Genomic DNA, 16,390 nt, shown 5'->3' on the forward strand with positions numbered 1-16,390 from the left:
GTGTTTTATGGTCAAGGAGGGGCCAAGACGCCCCATAAATACCTCTGCACGAGGGGCTGCTCTTTGTTCTACTTCTAGTTCTATTTCACCTTCTAGTTTCTCCTCTCCTAGCTCTTAGTCCTTCTTTTAGTCATGTTATGCTAGCTGGTTTTATTTTATTTCTCTCTCACATGCAGGCATGAATGCTTTCATGCCAAGTATTTCTTTCTCTTTGATCTATCATGAATAAAGATAATATGATTGCATCTCTGCGTGATGCCTTTGCTTGGAAGCACCTTTAACGATTCATTGTGAGAACACCTCACAAAACCTTGACCTAGAAAGAGCAGGGACCGGTTTCATGGATTTTCCAAAGACCAATTTTTTTGGGGGGGAGGGGGGGGGGAAGAGGCTGGTTTTGCATGCTCCCTGCATCCTGCAGATGGGGCTTTGCTTGTGCAACCCGGTTGCTGACGTGCCACGGACCAGGGGTGTGGACCCCTGAACTAGAGAATAACCCAGCCCTTCAACGATACATTTTCATTCGAGGCATCTTTAGGGAGTTATGTGCCAAGAGTCAAACGTGCGCTCCATTCTCTACGCGTGAACACAGCTGGTCGACGAGTAAGTCTTCCGGCCACGTTATGCGGTGATCCTGACTTGCCCAACCCTAAAATTACGCACCTGTCGCCCCAGAGCTTCTTCATCATGTCCTCCACCTTTTTGGCACGTTCGTTGGAGTTCAGCTGCCCTTCGCCTTTGGCTGCAAACTTGGCCACGTACATCTCGGCAAACTGCTTTAGCGTGAAAGCCCAGCCGTGCAGGCCGGAGCCAAAGCCGACTGTGCCGAGGACGGGATCGATCTAGGAGGAGGAGGAGGAGGAGGAGAGACAAAGAGAGTTTAGCCGACCTGAGACTCTGTGGTGTGTTCCCTAGAAGGGCCGGATTTGACGGGTCCTTGGCGCTCTCCGAGTTCCGTTGTTTTCCACTCCCAGGATTCAAAATTCTTCTAATCCACAAGACTTTTGAGACGTTTGCAGAGGTCTCATCACCCAATTAGGTAACATCATCAGTGCTAAAAGGGAATCTGGGGTTTGCAGGAAGAGGAGGGGGACGACAGCTGTGGGCTCCTTGATGCTCTGTGAGCTTCAATGTTTTCTTGCAGATGTTTCATTACCCAACTAGGTTAACTCCATCAGGGCTAGTGAGAAGCTCAGAGAGCACCAAGCGCCCCCATCTCAACTCTGAGCCACAAATATTCCCCTTTATTTCAAGATTTCCTTGCTGTTCTCAAAGAGGAAAGACTGGGAAGCCATTACCATTTCAGGGGGGTCATCATGACTCTGAACGGTTGCTAAGCAACCTGTTGTAAGTTGAGGACTACCCGTAGGAGTAACTTCTAAACCTCTGCATCAACACCCTCCAGATATTATTGGGTTAAAACCCGCTACGGGTATGCATAAAAATGCACAAATCCAAACATCCCTTCCACCAAAGCGAATAAATTACGTCTCGTTAAGCACACTAAATTAATTGCATCCATCTAGGGCAGGGATGGGGAACGATGGCCCCCTTTTGACTCGTGGACTTCAACTCCCAGAATTCCTGAGCCAGTGTGGCATTTTAGAACAGAGATGGGGAACAATGGCCCCCTTTGTCTTGTGGACTTCATCTCCCAGAATTCCTGAGCCATCATGGCGTTTTAAAACAGAGTGGCAAACAATGCCCCATTATGTCTTGTGGACTTCCAATTCCCAGAATTCCTCAGCACATGATTGATTTGCGAGGCTGGTGTGTTGTGCAATTAGCTCACATGGTGTAATACGATGGGTTTGTTGTCACTGTGAGTTGGGGGTGGGGGCACGAAGGGAGGCTCAGCCAATCTCAATGTATACATGGTTGTACTTTGACAATAAAGGGGACCGATGGCCATTTTGTATCTTGTGGACTTCAACCCCCAGAATTCCCGAGCCACATGGCACTTTAGAACCAAGGTGGGGACCGATGGCCCTTTTGTACATTGTGGACTTCAACCCCCAGAATTCCTGAGCCAGCCATGAAGTCCACAAGTCACAAAGGGAGCCATCATTCCCCACCTCTGATCTAGGGAAAGAAAAAGCTTATGTTGGCTTTCCAAAATCAACGCGTCAATTCCTATTTTCTTTAGAACGTCGCTTGTAACCCTTACCATGATGTTGCCCATGGGGCCGGTCTCGCCTTCCCCGTAGGTGGAGATGATGACGTTGACGTTCTCCACAATGCGCTGGAAGGTCTGGTACAGCTCCTCGGGCTGCAATTGGAGCTCCAGCAGGGCCCGGTCCATCTTGTTCATCATCAGCACGGGCTTGATCCTCTCAGCGATAGCCTGGCGCAAGACAGTCTCGGTCTGGACACACACCCCTGGAGAGGAAGAAGAGGCAGGTCAGTTAGCCATCCGTAAGTGTTGTCACTTCCAACAGGCTTGGTAGAGTCACACACAGAGAATAGGAACATTCTACATTAGGGGTGTCCAACCTTGGCAACTTTCAGGACCTGTGGACTTCAATTCCCAGAATTCTTCGAGCCCAAGTCTGTAAGTCTTAAAAGTCTTGTGGATTGGAAGCCCACAAGTCTTAAAAGCGGGAATTTAAAATCCTGGGAGTTGAAGCCCACGAAGTCTTGTGGATTTGACATCTACCAGTCTTAAAGTGGGAATTTAGAATCCTGGGATTTGAAGTCCACGAGTCTTAAAAGTCTTGTGGATCTGAAGTCTACCAGTCTCAAAATGGGAATTTAGAATCCTGGGAATTGAAGCCCACAAAGTCTTGTGGATTTGATGTCTACCAGTCTTAAAGTGGGAATTTAGAATCCTGGGATTTGAAGCCCACAAGACTTAAAACGGGAATTTAAAATCCTGGGAGCTGAAGAGCACAAAGTCTTGTGGTTTTGAAATCTGCAAGTCTTAAAAGTGGGAATTTAGAATCCTGGGAGTTGAAGCCCACAAGTCTTAATGTCTGGTGGATTTGAAGCCCACAAGTCTTAAAAAGTTGCTACAGGTTGGAGTCCCCTGAATTACAGCTTTAGCACCACCCACCGGACACACCAACCAGCAAAGCTCGGGGTCTGCAAGGGGGTGGGAGCAAGTGTCTCACCAGATACACAATCCACAACGACCAAGGCACCGTCGGTGACCCGTAGGGCAGCTGTAACTTCTGAAGAAAAATCCACGTGGCCAGGGGAATCGATGAGGTTGATCAGGAAGCCGCAGCCATCTTTGCTCTGCTTGATGAAGGCCAAGTCGCTCTCTGAGAGCTCGTAGAAGAGGGAAATGGCCCTGGGGGAAGATGTAGGAGGTGGTGAAATATGGGGAGTCCTCGACTTAATGACAGTTCGTTTAGTGACCGCTCGGAGTTACAACGAAACTTGAAAAAGCGACATGGCCATTTTTCGCAGCGTCCCCGTGATCAATATTCGGACACTTGGCAACTGGCTGATATTTATGACGGTGGCAGTGTCCCGGGCATCACATGATCCCTTTTTTGCGACCGACAAGCAAAGTCAATGGGGGAAGCCAGATTCACTTAACAATGTAACTACAGATAGTCCTCGGCTTACGACCACAACCGAGCCCAAATTTTATGCTGTTGAGCGAGACATTTGTTAAGTGAGTATCGCTTGGAGCCCCATATTTATGTAAGAAACCTGCTTTTGCCCCGTTTTTCTGACTTTTCGTGCCACAGCTGTTAAGTGTATCACTGCAGCTGATGAGTCGGTAACCCGGTCGTTAAGCGAATCTGATTTCCCCATTGACTTTGCTTGTCGGAGGGTCGCAAAAGGGGGATCAGGCGACCTTGGGACACAACAACGGTCGTTAAGTGTGAACCGGTTTCCAAGCATCTGAGTTTTGATCACCTGATCGCGGGGAGGCTGCGAAGGTCGCAACTGTGAAAAACGGTCGTAAGCCACATTTTTCCAGGGCCGTTGTAACCCTGGACAGTCACTAAACGAATTATTGTTGAGTCGAGAACTCCCTGTAATTTAACAGCTGCAGTGATTCGCTGAACAAATGTGGCAAGAAAAGTTGTAAAAGAGTGTGTGTGTGAGTGTGTGTGTGTTTTAAGTGGTCATTAAATCAAGGATTACTCCATTGTTCACCCACCCACCCACCCCGAATTGCAAAAGGACCTAGAGCTGCTGCATCTTCTTTTTTTAATATTATTTAATATATAAAATATAAACCTAAGGGATTAAGGGAGGGAAAAGGGGAGGCGTGAGGTACAAGGGAAAAAAAAGGCATTGACTTCTGACTCTTTTTTTAGCACAGTACGAAGTAAAAAAACACTCTAGCCTCAACTTTCTGGTTTTTACGTATTACGTTTAGCCGTTTTTACAATGGCCAATCTATCTCATCGACAAAACCAAATCCAAAAATCCTTTTTTTCTTTTTCCATCGCAAGGACAAAACCCAGAAGTGGCATCCAAAAGGAAAACATAGTAAAGGTAAAGGTTCCCCCGCACATGCGTGCTAGTCGTTTCCGACTCTAGGGGCCGGTGCTCATCTCCGTTTCAAAGCCAAAGAGCCGGCGCTTGTCCGAGGACGTCTCCGTGGTCATGTGGCCGGCATGACTAGACGCCAAAGGCGCACGGAACGCTGTTACCTTCCCACCGGAGTGGTCCCTATTTTTCTACTTGCATTTTTTACGTGCTTTCGAACTGCTAGGTTGGCAGAAGCTGGGACGAGTAACAGGCGCTCACTCTGCTACGCGGCACTCGGGATTCGACCCGCCAAACTGCCGACCTTCTGATCGACAAGCTCAGCGTCCCAACCCACTGAGCCACCGCGTCCCTTAAAGGAAAACATACTTGAGCGTATTCTCCTCTTTCAACAGGAAGATCATTTTGGCCATTCCTACTTAACACCTTGCTGTGGGAGATAGTATATGGTTCTATTTGCCCCTACTCATCTTTGCAAACTATCACCGTTTCCATGAAACAACATTAGGGCTCCTTCTCAGGAAACGAAAGCAACCAACTTTGCTCCTTCTCTCTCATCCCACCCCAGGTATCCCCCCCCCGCCAAGGACTTACGTCGACTTGATGGTGATGCATCGCTCTTGCTCATCTTTCCTCGTGTCGGTGAAACGGGTCTCACCAGCTCGGGACGAGGCGATGATGCCAGCTTTGCATACCAGCGAGTCGGTCAGCGTGGATTTCCCATGATCCACGTGGGCAATCACCGACATGTTCCGGATGTTGGCTTTCTTGTCCATAATGGCTCGGATCTGGTCTACCGTGAAGTTCACCTGGAAAAGAGGAGGGGGAAGATGCCTTGTACTGAACCAACAGCACTTTCCTTTTGAAAGGAGAACAGAAGAACGGAAGAGTCGGAAGGGACCCTTGGAGGTCCGCTAGTCCAACCCTTCTGCTGAAGCAGGAGACCCGAGGCCATTCCAGACAAATGGCTGTCCAGTCTCTTCTTAAAAATCTCCAGTGATGGAGCACCCACAACTTCTGGACAGAAAGCGTTCTCCACTGATTATTGTCCTACCGGGAAATTAATCCTTAAATGTAGGATGGTGATTATGATGGTGATAATAATGATAATAATAAAGTTGAAAGGGACCTTGGAGGTCTTCTAGTCCAACCCCCTGCTCAGGCAGGAAACCCTATACCTACCTACCTACCTTTATTCCCCTTTTCCCTCCCTCCCTCCTTCCTTCTATCCATATCTATCTATCTATCTATCTATCTATCTATCTATCTATCTATCTATCTATCTATCTATCTATCTATCTATCTATCTATCTATCCATCCATCCATCCATCCATCTGAACTAATGGAATAAGAGCTGGAAGGGACCTCCCTCCTTCCTTCTATCCATATCTATCTATCTATCTATCTATCCATCCATCCATCCATCCATCCATCCATCCATCCATCCATCTGAACTAACGGAATAAGAGTTGGAAGGGACCTTGGAGGTCTTCTAGTCCAACCCCCTGCTCAGGAAGGAAACCCTATATGCCACTTCAGACAAATGGCTGGCCAGTCTCTTCTTAAAAACTTCCAGTGTCGGAGCATTCCCAGCTTCTGGAGGCAGGTGGTTCCACTGGTTAATTGTTCTCACTGTCAGGAAGTTCCTCCTTAGTTCCAGGTTGCTTCTCTCCTTGATGAGTTTCCATCCGTTGCTTCTTCTTGTCCTGCCTTTTGGTGCTTCAGAGAACAGCCTGACACACACACCCTTCTTTGGGGCAGCCCCTCAAATATTAGAACGCTATCCTGTCGCCTAATTCTTTTCTGTAGAATAAAAATCAATTCCCGCAACCGTTCTTCCTATGTTTTAGCCTCCAGTTCCCTATTCTTCTTCGCTGCTCTTCTCTGCACTCTTTCCAGAGTCCTATTTTCACCTGCAACGGTGGCAATGGCCATCATTTACAGCTTGCCTGCCTCCCAGGGACGGAGACCCTTTCAGCTCACACAGCCCAAAATGCTACAATGAGAACAAAATTCAGAAGGTGAGGAAGCAAAAAGCACGCAGGAGCAGACCAGACAATCCTGAGCTGGCTTAGAAAAACTCTAAAACAGTGGCCTGGAAACGCCAAGACACAATCACAAAAAGCCAGCAAGGCAATATGCCAACAGCATCTCTAGATAAGATAGATGGATGGATGGATATATGGATGGATATAGAGATGGATATAGAGATAGATATAGAGATAGATAGATATAGATATAGATATATAGATATATAGATTAGGTAGATATATATATATAGATAGATAGATAAGATAGACATACAGATAGACAGACAGACCTTTATTGTCATTTTTTACCGTGGGCATAATGGCACACATTAAAAATGAAATTTAGTCGCTTGCTCTCAAAGTGTACACATACACAACACATATTTAAAACATACTATACACAACATATGTATACTGTAAGTAGCATATAAATATTAATCACCCTCCATCTTGAATATATAAGGGAAGGAGAAAGCTTGAGAGCATTTTAGGTTAGGTTGTTTGAACTGGTAGTGCATTACGCCAAATTACTGCTAGTCCTCGAGTCGAGTCCAAAATGTCTGTTGCCAAGGGAAACATTTTGTTAAAGTGAGTTTGCCCCCATTTGACGACCTTTTCCTGCCACAGTTAAGGGAATCACCGCAGATATTAGTCAAACTCAGCTGTTGCAGCAAATCTGACTTTTTTTTTTTAAAATTCCATTTATATCCCGCCCTTCTCCAAAGACTCAGGGCGGCTTACAAGCTTAGCAGTAGCCTTCATTCTATGTATATGCCTGCTTATTAGGGCTTTCACACACACCCCAAGCGGCATTATTACAAAGTCAGCTTAATTGCCCCCAACAATCTGGGTCCTCATTTTACCTACCTGGGAAGGATGGAAGGCTGAGTCAACCTTGAGCCTGGTGGGACTCGAACCTGCACTAATTGCAGGCAGCTGGTGTTACTTAAGGGGGCATTAGCCCACTGCTCCACCAAGGCTCATCCCCACTGACTTTGTCAGAAGGTGGCAAAAGGGGATCAGGTGAGCCCGGGACAGTGCGACCGTCGTAAGCATGAGTCAATTGCACAGCTGTCTGAATTTTGATCACCTGACTATGGGGGCTGCCACCACCCTCGTGTGAAAAACTGGTCAGAAATCACATTTTTCAGTGCCACTGTAACTTCAAACAGTCACTGGAGGAGGATTGCCTACGCAAGTTATCAGAAAAGTCAATTTTATTGGATTTTTTTTTAAACCAGGGCTTTTGTTACGCTGAAGTACCAATGATCAAAACAGGCAATTTGTTAAAAGAGTTTTAAGGGGGGGGGTCTGTGAGTTCTAAGTGGTGCCAGCTTGGATGACTTTGGTCCAGGCTCTTTCTCTCAGCCCTATCTACCTCACAGGGTTGTTGTTGTTGTTGAGGGGGAAAACAGGAGGGAGGGAGGGAGGAACATTAGCTATGTTTGCCATGTGTTAACTGACGAACAATAAAGGCAGGATAAAAAGTTAAAAAGATTAAATAAATTCCCTGGTTTGGGGCTTTGCGAGATAAATCCTAAAAAAAAAAAAATTAAAAAAATAAATAAAAATAAACCCTAACGTGGCACCGAAATGCTTTTGTCTTCTGCAAAAGGTGGCAGGGAAGGAATTGAGGTATCTGAGGGGGGGGGGACGCCATCCCAGATGGCTGATGTTGTTCCCCCCCCAAAAAAAATGACCCCCACCCAGCCAGCTTCAGCCCCCTAACCCACCCAGAAATAAAGCACAACAGCCGGGCAGATTCCATTAAGGAGATGCAGATTAGCCAGAAAATTATTTCCCAGGTTGACGTCAGCACTTTTTGTTTTTTTAACAACGGCACCCTCGGAGCAGGGCACACAATACAGGTGTGCCATCCTGCCTACCACATTCCCCGTCACTTCCCATCACCAAATACGGCAAGGTTAGACAAGAGTTGTGGGGGGAAAAAACAACAACACAATTCTCTTCTCTAAATGCAACCCCTCCCTTTGGCTGGAGTTGGATGGCCCAAATCCTTGCTGGCTACCGGTTTGTTGTTTTGCCAACATCACACGTCCGTCCTCTCTCTCTCTCTCTCTCTCTCCTCCTGCGGACATCTTGATTACTTCAGCCCCTTTCGCAGGTAGGTTAGGCCAGCGACTATTCAAACCACCCCCAAAAGGGAGGTTTGCAAAGGAGTTAAAAGCTGAGTCATTTTAAAGAAAGGGAAGGAAAAAAAAATCGCAGAATCTGAACGGCACAGCAGCAAACCAGCCCCGTCCTCTCAAAAGGGTTTTGTGCTGGGTTGTTTTTTTTTTGTTGGAAGATAAACAGGTTATCAGCAGACAATTATAGAAATTAAATTATATTAAATAAATAAATAAAATAAATAAATTCCCCCCCCAACAGTTTTCAGGAATCTGGTGTGTTACATCATCCCTTTATTTGCCTTCTACTGGTGGAGGAAGGGACAAAAAAAAAAAATCCAACTGAGTCATCCTACAATGAGGTCAGTTTTTATTACTATTATTTTTATTATTATTATTATTATTTTTATTATTATTATTAATTATTATTAATTATTATTATTATTACTATTACTATTATTATAACCAGCCCCTGCGCAGAAATCAAAGAACAGAAGCCGGCCAAGGCAAAGTATTAAGCACTGACGAAGTATTAAGCATTCAGAGAGAAATAAATCCTGCCCAGAAATTAACACAGGTAGTCCCGGACAGAGACAATTCGTTTAGTGACTGTTCAAAGTTACAAGGACACTCAAAACAGTGACTTACGACCCGTTGGTTTTTTTTCCCAAGGGTTACCACCACCTGTCTGCAGCATCGCGTGATCCAAATTCAGCCACTCGGCAACTGCTTCATACTTACGACGGGTCACAGCGTCCCAAAGGTCCCGCCGTCCCCTTTTCGCGACCTTCTGACAAACAAGAGCCACTGGAAAAAGCCAGATTCACTTAGCCGCCGGGGTTGCCGACAGGTTTTCGACTGCCGTGATTTTACTTAGCAGCAGTGGCAAGAAGAAAGGAAGGTCGTAAAACGGGGGGGCACAAACCCACCCACCCCCCAAATTTTCACTTAAATGTAAAAACTTGGGGGCATCGCTTGTGGTTGTTAAGTCGAGGACTGCTGATCCAGTCCGGGAGAGGAAAAGCATTATTAGCCCTTTCTTCCTGCTTTGAAAATAAAGGGAAATAAAAATTTGGTCTGAAATGGTAAGAGGGTTTCCTGCCTGAGCAGGGGGTTGGACTAGAAGACCTCCAAGGTCCCTTCCAACTATTATTATTAGCCAATGCAGCCCCCCTCCCACAACAACAAAAAACCACACACACACACACACACACACACACAATGGGCATTTTTCATCTGGGTCTCAAGACGCTTTAACACAGAGGTCTTCAAACTCGGCCCTTTTAGGACTCGTGGACTTCAACTCCCAGAATTCCTCAGCCAGACAGGAATTCTGGGAGTTGAAGTCCACGAGTCCTAAAAGGGCCGAGTTTGAAGAGCCCCTGCTTTAACAGCATCCACAGCAGGCATTTTTTGGACTGGCCGATCTCCAGAGGTGCCGGACTACAACTCCCGTCATCCTCAGCACGGAGAAAAGGGCGTTTTTCACCTAGTGGGGTCTCCAGATGCTTTAATACAGGGGTCTTCAAACTTGGCCCTTTTATGACTTGTGGACTTCAACTCCCAGAATTCCTCAGCCTGGCTGAGGAATTCTGGGAGTTGAAGTCCACAAGTCATAAAAGGGCCAAGTTTGAAGACCTCTGCTTTAATAGCATCCACAGTAGGCTTTTTTTAAAAAAAAAAACTGGCGGACTACAACTCCCGTCATCCTCAGCCCGGCCCAACTAAGGTGGAGGGGGACCATCCAGACGGCTCTCTCTATGGGATCCATAGCCCTACACGGGTCGACGTAACTCGAGAGTCGCTCCGTTCACAAAGATATTTTTTCCCCGCCCGCTTCTCGCGTGTTCTCCTGCGTTACTTCCCCCCCCCCCGCTCGGGGCTCTTCCAAACCGCGGCTGTTCCAGGCCCCGGCTTTTACCCCCTCCGGCCCCGCAGGCCTTCGACCCGAGGCCTCTATCGCTTCGTTCCAAACCCGGCCATATCCAGCGTCTTCCCTCGACCTCGGTCCCCCGGTTACCCCCCAAGTCGCCCCGGCCTCGGATGGCTCACCATGTTGGCGGATGGCTTCGGATTCTCCGCAGAGGCGGGGAGAAAAAAAATACGGGAAAAAAAAGACCGGCAACAATGGCGGCGGCTCGGGATGCCCTGTCTCGTTGGCAGGGGCCGAGCGGGCGGAAGAGGACGCTGACGTCAACCGGCCGCCTTTTATTGGAGGGACGCCGGAGTGGGCGGGGAGAGCAAGAGGGAGGAGGCGCGGCCAAGCGAGGATCCCGGAGCGCACGCGCCTCAGCAGGAAAGCCGCTCTCTCTCTTTTTCTCTCTCTCTCTATGGTCCGAAAGGAAGGAAAGAAGGAAAGGATGGGGAGGGAGGCTCTTAGACCTTGCGCCTGCGCAATTTCTTCTTCCCCCTTTTTTTAAAAAAAAAAACATTCGATCAACCCGGAAGCGTCTGCTGGCGATTCAACCACGTGGCTGACGCCCGAATGGGCAGCAGTCAATTTGAAATGGAGTGGAAAAATAATGTTTCCGTATATTTTAATTTAATTTAATTTAATAATATTTCTATACCGCCCTTCTCCCTGAGGACTCAGGGCGGTTCACAGGGCAAGAATAAAATACAAAGTTACAAATATTAAAAGGAAATTAAATAATTGCCCGATTTTAAAACAATTGATATGTTACAATTATAAAACCCCAAAGATAATATTAAGAATACAAGAATAAAAAACCCCACCAATCCCCCATCAGGCTAGGCCGGCTTGTACAAACAAAAACGTCTTGAGATCGCGACGAAAGGAGCGAAGATGATATGATATGCCTCTGATCCTAATTGATATCACTCCAAAAATATTATTAAAGGCGGATATTTTTAAAATTTGCGGACCCACCCGTAGGAGCCCCCGCAGCAAACTCAATTTCAATTCAGTCAAATTCAATATATTCATTTTAAATCGGTGTTTTTCAAGCCTCTTTAAGATGAGTGGACTTCCAAGTTCCAGAATTCCCCAGCCAACACAGCACAGGGCTTGGATGCACCCTAAGATATACACAAGGGTTTTAACATAGAATTTTTAATATTTAATATTTAATTATATATATTTAATATATAATATATAAATTCAATAAAATTAAATTAAATTAATAGGTAGAGCGTTCTCTACTGAGAGGCACATGACGTGGAGTTTGCAAATTGCTAACTAATATAATTACTCTGTATTTTAATTGGATTTATTTTCTCTTTTAAAATAATGTTCAGCTTTATTATTAGCTTTTAATGTTCCTAAACTGATAAACAGGCTGGAGACTAGATCCAGATAAGAAAAAGTTTGTTAGTACAAATTGGGGTCTGGTTTCTGTCTTTTGTGAACTCCAAACAACCTTCCCCCCCCCCCCCCGTACAATTTACATCCCTTCTGACGTCAGACCTCATTTTAATGAACATATGTGATATAGGTAGTCCTCAACTTACAACCACAATTGAGCCCAAAATTTATGTTGATAAATAAGAAATTTGTTAAGTGAGTTTCATGTATACATGTAGATGTATGTGTGTATAATGTGTGTGTGTGTGTGTGTGTGTTTAAGATAAGATAACCTTTGTCATTTTTTTACTGTGGGCACAACGGCACACATCAAAAATGAAATTTAGTTGCCCGCTCTCAGTTTATATGAACATGTATGTGTATGTGTGTGTGTGTGTATACACACATACACATACACACATACATATCTCTATCTATAGGTATAGGTATATATGTACAGCATGTATATATATGTGTGTGTGTTATCTAAGTGGGCAATTTGGAAATAAATTTCCGTTTGGCTATCAGTGACAGACACAGATACAGAACTTTAAATTATACACATTAGAAAACTACAGCATTAGATTACTGTTTGACATAATTGCCATTTAAATTGAGACACATGTCATAACGTCTCACAAGGTTTGAAAATCCTTAGTAGTAGTCCCTCGGTGCTAAATCTTGGCCTGGGGGGGGGGTGTCAAAAATATCCCAACGGAACTGCTTCAAAAGTTCTTGGGTGTGCGGGCGAGCATTGTCGTGAACCAACACCAAGTCAGCAGGCCCCAGCTTGTTATGGATGGCTCAGCTGAGTTTTCGTAACGTTTCACAGTAGACGTCTGAATTGATGGTCAAACCACACTCCGTTGACTTCACTAGCTGTACTCCTTTGGCATCTTCACATTTGGCGGGATTTTCTATGGCACCACTTCCGGTGTGGTGTTGGTTCACGACAATGCTCGCCCGCATACCGCTAGATGCACCCAAGAATTTTTGAAGCAGTTCCGTTGTGATGTTTTTGATCACGCGCCTCTCATAGCCCAGATTTGGCACGGGAGCGACAACTAAGGAATTTCAAACCTTGTAAGACATTATGACACGTGTCTCAATTTGAATGGCAATTGTGTCCAAAAGTAACATCATATTGTAGTTTTCTAATGTGTATAATAAAAGTTGGACAGGAAGGCCTGGAGGAACATTGTCCATGGGGTCGCGATGGGTCGGACACGACTTCGCAGCTAACAACAACAACAACATAATAAAAGTTCTGTATCTGCGAGCTTCTGTCATAGATAACCAAACGGAGGTTTATTTCCAAATTGCTCTTGTATGTGTATGGGTGGATATATACATACTTTCTTTTGAGTGTAGGCAACAGAATTTCATTTTTAATGTGGACCAGTATACTCATAGTAAAAAATATGACAAGAATGGTTATGTTATCTTATCTAACTTAGAACTAAGGAGAAACTTCCTAACAGCAGAGAGAGCAAATTAACCAGTGGAACTCCTTGCCTCCAGAAGTTGTGGGTGCTCCATAACTGGAGGTTTTCAAGAAGAGACTGGACATCCCTTTTTCACTGGAATGGGATGGGTTCCAGCATCTCTTTCTTTTATCCTGTTATCCTTTAAATTTCTGGGAGTCTACCTCTGTGAAGATCTGATCTGGAAAGTTAACACAACCCAGGTGGCTAGAAAGGCCCAACAGAGGCTTCACTTTCTTAGGGTCTTGCGGAAGAACAGGGTAGAACAACGGCTTATGACCCTCTTTTACCGGTCTACTATAGAGAGCGTCCTCTCGTACGGTATTGTGGTTTGGTATGCTGGTCTGACAGCCGCGGACAGGAAAGTATTACAGAGGGTAGTGAGCACAGCACAAGAGATTGTGGGCTGTTCCCTGACACCACTGGATGACCTCGCCAGGGCCCGCTGCCTTGGAAGAGTGAGGAAGATTCTCAGGGACGACTCACACCCTGGACGGTATGTCTTTACTCTCCTACCATCCGGTAGGAGATATAGGAATATAGCCAGCCGTACCAACAGGCTGAAAAATAGCTTTTATCCGTGGGCTGTTAGGCTTTTAAATGGGACATAATATTGTGCAGAATTGACTTGGGAGGCCGGTGTGTGGTGTAGTGGGTTCACATAGTGTGGTGGGATGGAGGGTTTGTTGTCACTGTGTGTTGGGGGGAGAGAGCACGGGGGGGGGAGGCTCAGCTAATCTCAATGTACACATGTTGTACTTTGACAATAAAGGTTTATTATTACCCCCCAAGGTCACTTCCACATGCCATTATAGACAAAAACAAGAGTTCAATTTAAAGATAACATGCAGCTTTCGATAGAGGATCTCAGCAAAATGGTGTCTTTTCAGAATGGCTGAACTTGATCATTTTAGGACACGGGTGTCAAACTCGCCACGCCACATAAACGTGTCGCGACTTTTTTTGTATTACCAGACCTGGAGTGGCGCGGCCACAGTATGATGCAACCGGCCCACAGGCCGGCTACTTGACACCCCACGTGTTGGAGAACCATGTTAGTCTGTGGCAGCAAGCAGAAACCAGGAAGAATCCAGTGGCACCATTTCCATTACACCAATTTTATTTATTTATTTATTTATTTATTTATTTATTTATTTATTTATTTATGGGATTTATATCCCGCCCTATCTCCCGAGGGACTCAGGGCAGCTAACAACAACAAAACCTAAAGGTCTCTGTACAGTAAATTAAAAATAAAAATTTGAAATAAATTAAAATAAATTAAAGAATAGAGTTAAAATTGTAAACATAATTAAAATCCCTGTCAGTCTAGGTCAGCCAGGTGGAAAAGGAGTGTTTTGAGGCCGCGGCGAAAGGACCGGAGATCTGGGGCCATCCGAAGCTCAGGGTGGGAGCTGGTTCCACAGGGCTGGCGCTCCCACAGAGAAGGCCCTTCCCCTGGGGGTCGCAAGCCGACATTGTCTAGATGACGGTACCCTGAGGAGGCCTTCTCTGTGTGAGCGTACTGGGCAATGGGAATTCGTTCCTGGCAGCAGATGGTCCTGCAAGTATCCCGGGCCTAGGCCATGTAGGGCTTTAAAGGTAAGTACCAGCACCTTAAATCTCACCTGGAGGGCAACCGGTAACCAATGCAGCTCACGCAGGAGGGGTGTAATATGGGAGTATCGGGGTGCTCCCATCACTACCCGTGCAGCTGCACTCTGCACCAGTTGAAGCCTCTGGGTGGTCTTCAAGGGCAGCCCCATGTAGAGAGCATTACAGTAGTCTATACGGGAGGTAACGAGTGCGTGGGTGACTGTACGTAGAGCATCTCGGTCCAGAAAGGGGCGCAACTGGTGTACCAGGCGAATCTGGGCAAATGTCCCCCCAGCCATGACTCCAATATGATCTTCAAAACTAAGTCGTGAATCCAAGAGGATTTGTTAAAAGGATGACGTTGCAGACCATTTTTAATATATATATATACAGTCATGCTCGAAATTGTTGGCACCCCAGAAATTTTTCCAGAAAATCAAGTATTTCTCACAGAAAGGTATTGCAGGAACACATTTTTTGCTATACACAGGTTTATTCCCTTTGTGTGTATTGGAACACAACAAAAAAGGGAGGAAAAAAAGCAAATTGGACATAATGTCAAACAAAACTCCAAAAATGGGCCGGACAAAATTATTGGCACCCTTAACTTAATATTTGGTTGCACACCCTTTGGAAAAAATAACTAAAATCAGTCGCTTCCTATAACCATCAATAAGCTTCTTACACCTCTCACCCAGAAGTTTGGACCACTCTTCCTTTGCAAACTGCTCCAGGTCTCTCTTATTGGAAGGGTGCCTTTTTCCAATAGCAATTTTAAGATCTCTCCACAGGTGTTCAATGGGATTCAGATCTGGACTCATTGCTGGCCACTTCAGAACTCTCCAGCGCTTTCTTGCCATCCATTTCTGGGTGCTTTTTGACGTATGTTTGGGGTCATTGTCCTGCTGGAAGACCCAAGATCTCGGACGCAAACCCAGCTTTCTGACACTGGGCTCTACAGTGCGACCCAAAACCCTTTGGTAATCCTCAGATTTCATGATGCCTTGCACACATTCAAGGCACCCAGTGCCAGAGGCAGCAAAACAACCCCAAAACATCATTGAACCTCCACCACATTTCACTGTAGGTACTGTGTTCTTTTCTTTGTAGGCCTCATTTCATTTTCGGTAAACAGTAGAATGATGTGCTTTACCAAAAAGCTCTATCTTGGTCTCATCTGTCCACAAGACGTTTTCCCAGAAGGATTTTGGCTTACTCAAGTACATTTTGGCAAACTGTAACCTTGCTTTTTTATGTCTCTGTGTCAGCAGTGGGGTCCTCCTGGGTCTCCTGGCATAGCGTTTCATTTCATTTAAATGTCGACGGATAGTTTGTGCTGACACTGATGCTCCCTGAGCCTGCAGGACAGCTTGCATTCCTTTGGAACTTGTTTG

The 16,390-nt window shown here is 45.6% G+C and overlaps 1 protein-coding gene across 1 annotated transcript in view; it reads right to left on the bottom strand.

The window, feature by feature from the left end:
* Positions 1-10,789, bottom strand: part of EEF2 (eukaryotic translation elongation factor 2) — a 28,621-nt gene extending 17,832 nt beyond the window's left edge. Inside the window, exons 1-5 of the mRNA XM_083363405.1 lie at positions 10,665-10,789; positions 5,047-5,261; positions 3,111-3,292; positions 2,168-2,379; positions 664-842 (exon numbers count right to left, since the gene is read on the bottom strand). Of these exons, the coding sequence (XP_083219531.1) occupies positions 664-842; positions 2,168-2,379; positions 3,111-3,292; positions 5,047-5,261; positions 10,665-10,667 (791 nt within the window). The 5' untranslated portion in view covers positions 10,668-10,789. The remainder of the gene's footprint in view (positions 1-663; positions 843-2,167; positions 2,380-3,110; positions 3,293-5,046; positions 5,262-10,664) is intronic.
* Positions 10,790-16,390: the final 5,601 nt, after the last annotated feature.

The sequence above is a fragment of the Vipera ursinii genome (assembly GCF_947247035.1).
Source record: "Vipera ursinii genome assembly, chromosome: 1".
NCBI lineage: Eukaryota > Metazoa > Chordata > Lepidosauria > Squamata > Viperidae > Vipera > Vipera ursinii.